The 12483-nt window shown below is 47.8% G+C and overlaps 1 protein-coding gene across 1 annotated transcript in view; it reads right to left on the bottom strand.

Annotated features, from left to right (window-relative positions):
* Window positions 1-9269: 9269 nt before the first annotated feature.
* The window catches only part of SLC45A1 (solute carrier family 45 member 1), a 40900-nt gene continuing 37686 nt past the window's right edge, over window positions 9270-12483 (bottom strand). Inside the window, exon 9 of the mRNA XM_063943556.1 lies at window positions 9270-9694. Coding sequence (XP_063799626.1) covers window positions 9428-9694 — 267 coding nt within the window. The 3' untranslated portion in view covers window positions 9270-9427. The remainder of the gene's footprint in view (window positions 9695-12483) is intronic.

The following is a 12483-nucleotide window of genomic DNA, read 5'->3' on the forward strand; positions in this document are numbered from 1 at the left end:
GTTTTTTTGCGTGAGAACGCGCATCCACCTGTGTGCGGCTTACGGACCCTATTCTGCTTCAGGGCCAATAACATGCTGGAGGCCGGGCCAGCACAGGTCAAGGCCGCCCAGCATGGTAATTACCGCCAGCGATGCGATCACAGTTCCATTGCGATCACATCGCAGGGCGGGAAATTAAGGATGACATCCTGCATACAGCCTTTTCGCCGTCGCAGCGGCCGTGTGTGAAGTCATGCGGCAGCCCCAAAAAATGGTCCAGACATGCCTCTCTGGGCAGGACAACTCCCCTGACGCCAACTGCTGTCAATCACATGATGTGATCGCTGTGAGAATGGCTGCGCACGTGCGCTGCGGCCAGCTGTGCATGCACAAATGCCTGAATTCGCTCGTTAGCTATTTTCGAATATTTGCATCCCATACTGATGAGGGCCTATGTCTGAAAGGGTCTAACTGGGTTGAGAGTCCCGAATTTGCTACCCTGCTTGAGAACAGGGTTTTTCCTGGAACTTGCAACCTGGGTAGACGACCTGGCTAAGGTCTGAAAGACGCGATCCAAGTCTTGATGACCCGGGTAACGTCTAAGAGAAAATGATTGACCGGGGACAGTAGATGGAAAATGATCTTCAGTGCCCACTGAATGCCTGAAGACCCGTGTCCGGTGCAAAGGGGGATGACCCGGGAATAATCTGGGTCATCTCATCACCCATGTATGAAAAGGGTAACCCCGGCTTTAACTCAAGCTCTGTTTCCCAGGTCCGAGCCAGGTAGTATCACTGAGGCATAAAGAATTGAACTTATCTGGAAAATGCCTGTCTGGGACGTTATCACACACCCAGCACACCACTGCTACACCCCCATCTTGCTTTGAAGACCTCCAATAATGGGAGATTTGCTTATGCTTTGTCATTTTGCAGACTGGATGTTTCCCACAGTATTTAGAGGTCTATGTACTAAGTCTTGGAGAGAGATAAAGTGGATGGAGATAAAGTGCAAACCAATCAGCTTCTTACTGTCATTTTTCAAACCATGGCAGTTAGGAGCTGATTGGCTGGTTCTTTATTTCCATCCACTCTATCTCTCTTCAAGGATTAGTACATAGATCCCTTAATGTGCAGGTTCTCAAACTCGGTCCTCAGGACCCCACACAGTGCATGTTTTGCAGGTCTCCTCACAGAATCGCAAGTGAAATAATTAGCTCCACCTGTGGACCTTTTAAAATGTGTCCGTGAGTAATTAATACACCTGTGCATTTGCTGGGTTACCTGCAAAACATGCACTGTGTGGGGTCCTGAGGACCGAGTTTGAGAACCCCTGCCTTAATGTGTAGTGCTTTAGATCAGTGGTTCCCAACTTCGGTCCTCAAGTACCCCCAACAGTTCATGTTTTCCAGGTCTCCTCACAGGATTGCAAGTGAAATAATTAGCTCCACCTGATGGTTTTTAAAATGTGTCAGTGAGTAATGAATACACAAGTTCACCTGCTAGGTGATCTGGAAAACATGAACTGTTGGGGGTACTTGAGGACTGAGGTTGGGAACTGTTGCTTTAGATGATAAAAACATGGCTGGTATGGTGCGGTAGAAGCACATATTCAGATGGAGAGACCTACCATAAGGCTAGTTCAGGTTATAATGGTGCAATTAATGGTGGTAGATATAGATATAATGCAACTTTTATATACACTGTGAGTTGGCGCTTTAGCCCCTCACATTCTGAGGCTTGGGCCTACCAGGGAAGCGCTATGTAACGGAATGAGCATAAGGTTGAAGCAGGCACAACGGGGGCAAAAGATGCAAGGATGGCTGCTGGAAATCAGTGTCTTTCTCTTTTTTTTCCTGGTGCGCTCCTGATTTTATGAGCAAATCTCATTGTCCTGAAATTAGTGGTAAAAATCACATTATATTCAGTTTGCTATTTGTTCTGCAGAAGATCCACTTTATTCCACATTAACAATGATATTTCACATTTCTGTAGCACAAATTGGCCGAAGTACAGATTAGAAAATGAAAGCGGACATCTGATTGCTTTGTAAGGGCCCCACCACCGTTTCTTTTTATTCCCATAAACAGTTTGCCTCTTGTAGCTGCTTTCGATTACCGATTTACTGAGCAACTGATTACTCTTAGCTAAATTGCACCACCTTGTGGTTCAGTGCATGTGTGGTTCCGTCTGCGAATTAAAACTTCGGAAATATACATAAATACTACATTATATTGTAGCGCTGTAGTTCTACACCCGATTTGTACAAAAACCAGTGTTCATTATAGGTTATGCTTAATACATAGGCTATTTAACAACAGTTTTAGGTTTAGACGTCACTGGGAGAATTAGGGTTAGGCTGTGGTGGTGGGGGGAGGTTAGAGTTAGAGGTTGGTATTAGGGTTAAAGGGAAAATACTCACAAGAACACTGTGCATCAGCTGACTGCGCCACAGCTCCTTGTCACATGACCGCTGAGACCCTGAAGACGACGCTGCTGCATGTCGACATTCTGATGCATACCCACATGATAGCTGTCAAACTTACATACTACACCCCACCCCCAGGCCCTGTAATGGCCACATCCCTTGTAAAATGACATACCTACCTACAGTATATATATTACCCGCTATATCCAATGGACTACTATGTTATCTTCACTCAAAAGCTGTAAAGGCTACTATGCCAAATGCTAAAATAATAATTGTACACAATCAGCTGAAAGGTAGAATGATGTCGCGTCTGAGTCAGGGAAGTCCGGCCTGCTCCCCGTGCTAGTGGGATGTGTACGGTAAAACAAAATGTTGTTACTTTAATCATTCTAAAAACTGTCAAGGTAGAACCTGCTAATTTAAGGTTTTGAACATTCCATTGGCTGCTGTCTGCAAAGTTCCTCTGTACGGGATAGGAACAGCATCTTATTTTTCAAACTCACCTGATACATTTCGACTGGGGTTAGGTATGTAACACCGAAATCCAGAATGTCGACCCATAGTCTTGACATGGTCAGATTATTGACATTCAGGATGTTGACATGTTTAGAATGTTGTGATTTAGCAAGGTTGACACTGACAAAATGTGGACCTGCTCAATATGTTGACATTATGAGTGCCAGTAGTCAAGATGTCGGCACTCATGTTTTAGCCTAACCATAACCGCAGCCTAACCCTAACCGCAGCCTAACCCTAACCGCAACCTAACCCTAATCCTAAATGCAGCCTACCCCTAACCGCCACGTAACCCTAACCGCAGTCTAAGGGTGTGTACACACGGTGAGATAAATCTGTGAGATTTTGACTATATAGTCAAAATCTTATGAAAAGTTAGTGCATATCTCATGGTGCTAGGCAGCTTGCGATACAGATTCGATCCCGATGCGCGCTCCCGTGGGGTCGGTATCGTAAGGCTAGATAGACTGTGCAGGCAAGTCAATCTTGACTATCTACTCTACAATCTAGTACAAAGTATAGTCAAAATTGGCACTTAGTCAAAATCGTACATAGACAAAATCTCAAGCACAGATAGTCAAAATCTGTCCTATCTGTGCTATCTGGGCTCTGGGGGAGTTCAAGGGAAATCGCATAGTCAAAATCGAACATAGCAGGGTTCTCACCGTGTGTACACACCCTAACCCTAACTCTAACTGCAGCCTAACCATAATGCTAACTGCAGCCTAACCCTAACTGCAACCTAACCCTAACTGCAGCCTAACTCTAACCTTAACTGCAGCATAACCCTAACCCTAATTGCAGACTAACCGTAACCTTTATTGCAGCCTAACCACAGGCTAACTCTAACCCTAATTGCAGCCTAACCCTAATAATAATAATAATAATTATTATATTTATATAGCATTCCTTCTCCACTAGGACTCAAGGTGCTTAACAGATAGAATGAACATAATACAGTACAGAAACAATGAAGTACAGAAAAGCTTTTCATAAAATACAGAAAGCATGGAGATACTAAAGCAGGGGTGGGGAACCTTTTTTATGCCAAGGGCCATTTGGATTTTTTCGACATCATTCGCGGGCCATTTTTTAAGCGCCCCCCACCCCCATGCACACACTCTCCTAGGAAAGTAGGCGTGGCATTAAATCCCCTTCTCAAAGCAAGAGTATTTTCTACATTGAAACTTCTTGCCCACAGAAATACCCCTCGCTCACTGATTCCACTCACACTCCCTTCCCCTGCGTTGAACCACACTTGTCACGATCTAGGTAATTCCTTATCAGTATTTACCTTCCAAATGCCTCTTGAGACTGTCCCAGTGTTCCAAGCCTGGATTCCATCTGCACTGTCTGTGTGCAGCACACTGCATCTCATTGTCTCAAATCTCTTTACTGTGATTCTGGCAGCTTCATGGTTAAAGCTCACATTCAAGTTACAAACAATCTTTCCCTCCAAAAGCTACCATGGGCGCAGCCATGTTTTCCTAATCACATGTTACCTTTCAGCCTATCAGCTGCACTCTGCTCTCAGCCTGATTACACAGCAACTGCACTCTGGTCTCTGGTTAATCAGCCAGCCAATCCCTGCTTCCCAGCAGGTATAAATATCCTGTTCCTGGGGTGGAAAGATGTCAGTGCTTCAATTGTCTTCAGTGATTCCAGTGTGCAGTTCTCCCATGGACTGTCTCTGCAGTACAGCCTGACTCTGCAGTGTCTCAACATTGCACCCTGTGACTGGCAGTTAACCAACACCGGCTTCCAGCTTCTAGCTTCCAGCGGTGCTCTGCCCTGCCAGTAACCATCGGTGTTCCGCCATCGATCCCCAGTAATCATCGGTGTTCCGCCATCGATCCCAAGTCTCCATCGGTGTTCCGCCATCGATCCCAAGGTACACATATACCTCAGCCCCTACAACTGAGGCTTCCCCCTGGTCAGCACCAGCCCTCAGTTGTGACAGTAAGCACTGACCTAATGGATCCGGCCGGAGACCAGGTCCAAGCGACCAGGCCGATGCAAGAACTTGCAGCCTGCCTTGAACGTCAGGAGACTCCACAGGGCCATGTGATCCGCTGTCTCCAGGATCTCTCCTCTCGGCTGGATGGAATACAAGTAACCCTCCGTGGTTCAGGGGCGTCCAGTGTGCCGACTGCAGTACCTTTGGTGGTATCTCCACCCACCATTCCCGTTTCTGCTCCTTGTCTCCATTTACCGACACCTGCCAAGTTTGATGGTTCCCCAAAAGCCTGTCTGGGTTTCCTAAATCAGTGTGAGATATATTTTGAGTTACAGCCTGGCAGTTTCCCAACTGACCGCACCAAGGTTGCTTACATCATCTCCCTCCTCAGTGGCTCCGCCCTCGATTGGGTATCACCTCTATGGGAGAAGTCTGATGCCCTGCTCTCTTCATATGCAGATTTCGTGGCAACCTTCAGGCGCATCTTTGATGAACCAGGTCGTGTGACCTCTGCCTCCTCTGATATCCTCCGGCTACTTCAGGGGACACGAACAGTCGGTAAATATCTGGTACAGTACCAGATCCTAGCGTCCGAACTTTCCTGGAATGATGATGCTCTTTACTCAGCCCAAGGAGGGGCGTCTGTGTCTACAGCCCTAGGAGCGGTATCCAATGTTCAAGCTCTAGTAGGGGCATATGAGTCTTCTCAAAAAGGAGTTTCTGATCTGGCAACCCCAGGAGGGGTGCTGGAGAAAACAACCCTGAGAGAGGTGTCTGATTCATCAACCCCAGGAGGGGTCACCAAAGTTTCAGTCCCAAGGGAAGTATCCAGAGCCAAGTTCCCAGATGGAAATTTTTGTGCTACAGATGCAGTTATGAACTCCTGTTTGCCATCTTCAGAGAGCACCACCCTGTTGGCATCCAGCATGGACCAGGTCCAGGATGGTCTAACTGAACACTCGGATACCACTCATTCCGGTTCTAACCGGATTCTGACTCCTTCAGTTCCAGCTGATTCAACTGTCTTTAGACTCAATCCGGTTCCATCCGTCTGTCTGAAGATTCCTTCGGTTCCAGCCGATTCCGATATCTCTGGACCCAATCCGGTTCCATCCGTAGGTCCAAAGACTCCTTCAGTTCCAGCTGATTCAACCGTCAATCCGAAGACTCCTCCGGTCCCAGCCGGTTCAAGCTTTTCTGGACCCAATCCGGTCCCATCCGTCTGTCCGGATCAGCCTCCTTCGGTTCCAGCCGATTCCAATACCTTCGGATCTAATCCGGTCCTATCCGTCGGTCTAAAGTCTCTGCCGGTCTCAACCGGTTCAAGGTTGTCTGGACTTAATTTGGTCTCGTCCATAGATCCGGTACAGTCTCCTCTGGTCCCAGCCAGTTCAAGTTCATCAGGATTCAATCTAGATCCTTCCATTTGTTCAGGTAAAGAACTTATAAGAAGTGTCCTGGGGCCACTCCTAAAGGACGGGGTGCTGTCACGATCTAGGTAATTCCTTATCAGTATTTACCTTCCAAATGCCTCCTGAGACTGTCCCAGTGTTCCAAGCCTGGATTCCATCTGCACTGTCTGTGTGCGTGCTGCATCTCATTGTCTCAAATCTCTTTACTGTGATTCTGGCAGCTTCATGGTTAAAGCTCACATTCAAGTTACAAACAATCTTTCCCTCCAAAAGCTACCATGGGCGCAGCCATGTTTTCCTAATCACATGTTACCTTTCAGCCTATCAGCTGCACTCTGCTCTCAGCCTGATTACACAGCAGCTGCACTCTGGTCTCTGGTTAATCAGCCAGCCAATCCCTGCTTCCCAGCAGGTATAAATATCCTGTTCCTGGGGTGGAAAGATGTCAGTGCTTCAATTGTCTTCAGTGATTCCAGTGTGCAGTTCTCCCATGGACTTTCTCTGCAGTACAGCCTGACTCTGCAGTGTCTCAACATTGCACCATGTGACTGGCAGTTACCCGACACCGGCTTCCAGCTTCTAGCTTCCAGCGGTGCTCTGCCCTGCCAGTAACCATCGGTGTTCCGCCATCGATCCCCAGTAACCATCGGTGTTCCGCCATCGATCCCAAGTCTCCATCGGTGTTCCGCCATCGATCCCAAGGTACACATATACCTCAGCCCCTACAACTGAGGCTTCCCCCTGGTCAGCACCAGCCCTCAGTTGTGACAACACTGACACTCCACTCACATTCCCTCTCCCTGCACTGTACCACACACTGACCCCAACACACCCTCCCCTGCAACACACTGACACTCGCACTCCCTCCCCTGCCCTGTAACACACACTGACACTCACACTCCCTCCCCTGCCCTGTAACACACTGACACTCACACTCCCTCCCCTGCCCTGTAATACACTGACACTCACACTCCCTCCCCTGCCCTGTTACACACAATGACACTCACACTCCCTCCCATGCCCTGTAACACACTGACACTCACACTCCCTCCCCTGCCCTGTAACAGACACTGACACTCACATTCCCTCCCATGCCCTGTAACACACTGACACTCACACTCCCTCCCATGCCCTGTAACACACACTGACACTCACACTCCCTCCCCTGCCCTGTAACACACTGACACTCACACTCCCTCCCCTGCCCTGTAACACACTGACACTCACACTCCCTCCCATGCCCTGTAACACACTGACACTCACACTCCCTCCCATGCCCTGTAACACACTGACACTCACACTCCCTCCCCTGCCCTGTAACAGACACTGACACTCACATTCCCTCCCATGCCCTGTAACACACTGACACTCACACTCCCTCCCATGCCCTGTAACACACACTGACACTCACACTCCCTCCCCTGCCCTGTAACACACACTGACACTCACACTCCCTCCCCTGCGCTGTACCACACACTGACACTCACACTCCCTCCCCTGCGCTGTACCACACACTGACACACTCCCTCCCCTGCCCTGTAACACACTGACACTCCCTCCCCTGCTCTGTACCACACTAACGCTAACAGTTACACTCCCTCCCCCTTGCACTGTATATATTCTTACCGGCGGCTCCTGAGTATGCACCGGTCTTCCCTCAAGGTGGCCGCGCTGCTACCTGTAATGCTGGAGACGGGCGCGGAGCAAAGGCCCATGGGAAGGGCAGCTGCGGCATCAAGGGAGATGTAGTTCTCTCACAATGTACATTGAATACAGTGCACAGTGTGAGAAACTGCATCTCCCAGGAAGCCATGCACCGGGGACGGCTTTACACAGCTGCCTCATACCTCTCTGAGCCGTCTGCCGCGCACTGCATCATGGGAGATGTAGTTTACTCACACTGTACATTGAATACAGTGCACAGTGTAGAGAAAACTACATCTTCCAGGAAGCCGTGCGCCGCAAACGGCTTTACACTCGGCGGCTGCCTCCGGGTTGGTCAAGATGCCTCTCCGGGCCGGATAAGGCCCGTGGGCCGGAGGTTCCCCACCCCTGTACTAAAGGAACATTAAGGGAACGTGTGAGTAAACAGGAAAGTCTTGAGTCTGTTTTTGAAGGATTCTAGAATGGACGCCTCTTGAACTGTGTGGGGAAGTGAGTTCCATAGCGTCGGAGACACATGGCTAAAAGCTCGGCCCCCAGATGAATTTTGGGAGATTCTAGGTACTGCTAATAGTACTTCATCTACAGATTGCAGTAAGCGAGCGGGGCAGTATGGAATCACAAGCTGCTTCGGGTACCCTGGGCCCTAGTCATGTAGGGCTTTGAAAGTTGGTAAGCCAATCTTCAAAGCGATTCGCCATCGTACAGGCAGCCAGTGGGGGGAGTAGGGGATGGGTGAGTAGAGGTTGGGTAACAGCCTGGCAGCTGCATTTTTACCAGATGTAAGTGGTACAATTCTTTCGCTGGGAGACCCAGGCAGAGGGCATTGCAGTAGTCTAATCAACAAATGCATGTATGACTTGGCAGATCTTCAGAGGGAATTAAGTGCTTGATTCTCGCTATGTTCCTCAGAGAAAGGAATGAGGATTTGATTGATTATTTGTCAAACCACTATCCAGGACAACACCAAGATTCCGCACATGATCAGTGTTCTGGAACTCTGAACCCCCAAGTGTAAATCCAGTTGGTTGTACTTACAGACTATCCCTAACTACAGCCTAACTCTAACCCTAACTGCAACCTAACCTTAACTGCAGCCTAATCCTAACTATAGCCTAACCCTAATTTTATGGTGTCGACATTCTGACAGTTGACATGTTGACTACAACCCATCATCTGAAATCTGAAGGCTCATTTTTAAAACATTCCTTTTCAGTCTAGACCAGACTGCTAGTAGTAATTACTCCATTGACCTATCACTTTCCATGGGAGACGTTCTACAGGTACATCATACCAGTACTCACACACGTAGATGTTGTGACATTGATAATGCTTTATTTCGCACTATTTTATCACTAATTCATATTTTGTTACGGTTTTAGTAGGACACTGGGGCAAAATCACCCAAGAGCAGCTCAATATCCATCAAAGGGGTTTCTTTTAAAACAAAGTCACTGTTGTAAACTGTTCATCAGATATTAAGCAAAAGTGGTTGTTCCTCATCCTCGAGATCTCCACTTGGTGGAATGTCATAGATGACAAATAAGGAGGAGTAGAAACAGCCAACAAATGACATGAGGCTGGAAAAGTACATTACTCCATTGGCACTGCCAACCATTGATGTCAAAGGTCCCATCACAATCGATACGAGAATCTGTGCAAGAAAATACTGGCAGCTCAGCAGCGAGATGTCCACGCCCATACCACGCTTAGTTCCATCAGAACTCGAACCTACAAACTGAAAGGGAAAAAATTAGATTGTAAACAAAGGTGGGTACACAGATACATTTCTTAGCATTGGTGTGCTCAATGTTCCTTGTAATTTTGGTTCCTCAATAACAATTCAATTTGTGTTCAATTTTTGCCCCATGTCGTACAGACCAAATTTTGTTACTCAATCATAACTTTTTAGGAAATTGATCAATGTCAGCATGATTGTTGGTGGAACACACACAGAGCAACAAAACTGCACTATGGGCCTAATTCAAACCTGATCGTAGCCCTGCAAAATTTTGCAGGGCTACGATCAGTCACACAGACATGCTGGGGGACGCCCAGCACAGGGCTAGTCCGCCCCGGATGTCAGTCCCCCCCCCCTGCAGAAGTACAAAAACATCGCACGGCGTCACATGTGACATCACACGTGACAACACACGCAGCCGCTGCAGCCCGCTCCACGCACGGACCGGCCACACCTGCGTTGGCTGGACCGTGCCCACACAACGGTGTCCGAACGCCGCCGTGCCGCCCCCTCCCACCCAGCGACCACCTCTGCCTGTCAGTGAGGCAGAGGCAATCGCTAGGCAACGACAGCTGTCTGCTGTCAGCCATGCACCGGCGCACTGCGGCACCGGCGAATGCGCACTTCTGACCTGATCGCTGCGCTGCGATGAATGACAGCATGCGATCAGGTCAGAATGACCCCCTATGTGTAGCAAGATGTATGCACCAGTACTTTATTGTGCTTCCCATTATTTGGCACACTGTAGAGATAATTGAATGTATGAAAGTGCAAAAGTGCACTTGCTAAAAAAGTCCATTGATCTCTATAGGAGTGCATTTTGTATATACACACAGGGTGATTTAACCATTATAGTGCTGTCTTCTACTCATTCCTATAACCCATTTAGTTAATGGGTTTGTACAATAGATGTAGAAGCCCCATTGATTCTAATGGACTATTGACATGGATGGAACTGCATAAAAATGGTTATTCCCCCCCCCCCAAAAAAAAATAAATCTCTTACTAATCTCCATTGATGTGAGATCAAAGCAGGGGCCGAGTCTGCTGCCCCACACCCCAAATTGCCTACGTTATAGCACTCTCCACTGGGTGAAGTCCAGAGGAGAGGTGTTCCTGAGTGGAGGTGGGGCGGGGCCCGGCTCTATGTATCATTAGGCCCCGTCCTCTCGTGGGGAATGCCGCGATTCGAGGATCGCTTGTGAGGAGGCGAGGCCAATATGACGCTATTTACATAAAAATCCTCCCAGTAGTGCCCACTTCATTATGAGGTCAGCAGGTTGTGGGAGGACAACCCAGTCTTCTGGGAGTACAGGGAACTGCCACCAGGTTATCACATTGCGGGTAGCATGGGAATGGCTATTGACACTCCTGGCTTTGGTTGGAATACAATAAGAAATGATGGACAAGGGTTTGATGATTTAATTTAAATAAAGGCTGATTTCACAAACATGCTATTGTTTAATTTTCTTTTTTGTCTGTGTTTCTTTTTTTCTCTTTACAGCAGTGGTGCAGCCTTACAAAATGCCTGTGCTGGTACCACAATCACACACTAGGGCAATGGATTCCAAACTTTTTTAAATCACGGCACCCTAGAATATCAGAATTTTTTTCACGGCACCCCTAGGCCGAAAAATTCTTATTGAGAAATATTACATTAAGTAGATCGTGTTTATATGTCATCCTTAGGGTCAGTTGTGTGGTGAGGGACAAGATTTGCTTCTGTTTGACCACATATTTTATGACTGGCAGCCACCAGCACTGGTCTTTCCGATTATATTGACCATGAATAATTTGAATTGGTCCTGGACCACCAACCCAGGGCACCCCTGCAAGTGTCCCGAGGCACCCCAGGGAGCCACGGCACACAGTTTGGGAACCTCTGCACTAGGGTCTTTTTTATTTCAGTGGCCCATTCATTTACATGATGAGTCACTCACTGGAACCAATGTAATAAATCAGATATTGAAATGAATGGGGAAAGTTCTCTGCAGCCTCAAAAAAAAAAAAACTGCATGCAAGTGAAAGTGCCCAGCTTATGGGGGTCATTCCGAGTTGTTCGCTCGCAAGCTGCTTTTAACAGCTTTGCACACGCTAAGCCGCCGCCTACTGGGAGTGAATCTTAGCATATCAAAATTGCGAACGAAAGATTGGCAGAATTGCGAATAGACACTTCTTAGCAGTTTCTGAGTAGCTCCAGACTTACTCGGCATCTGCGATCAGTTCAGTGCTTGTCGTTCCTGGTTTGACGTCACAAACACACCCAGCGTTCGCCCAGACACTCCTCCGTTTCTCCAGCCACTCCCGCGTTTTTCCCAGAAACGGTAGCGTTTTTTCACACACTCCCATAAAACGGCCTGTTTCCGCCCAGAAACACCCACTTCCTGTCAATCACACTCCGATCACCAGAACGAAGAAAAAACCTTGTAATGCCGTGAGTAAAATTCCTAACTGCATAGCAAATTTACTTGACGCGGTCGCAGTGCGGACATTGCGCATGCGCATTAGCGACTAATCGCTCCGTTGCGAGAAAAAAATAACGAGCGAACAACTCGGAATGACCCCCTATGTCGTTTGTGGGTATACCACAAATGACACACATGTAAATGCATGTGCAGCACATAGCATTTTAGGCTTTTTCATGTGCAGTATACAGTTCAATTATTTCACGTGTGTTGGCAGAGTGTATTGGAATTGCCTGGTGCAGTGACGTCAGTCCACACACTTAATGACTTACACAGTAATGCAGGTTTATTCAGTGAACACAGGTGACTCGGATGTAATAC

This window comes from Pseudophryne corroboree, chromosome 10 (genome assembly GCF_028390025.1).
Source record: "Pseudophryne corroboree isolate aPseCor3 chromosome 10, aPseCor3.hap2, whole genome shotgun sequence".
NCBI classification, from domain to species: domain Eukaryota; kingdom Metazoa; phylum Chordata; class Amphibia; order Anura; family Myobatrachidae; genus Pseudophryne; species Pseudophryne corroboree.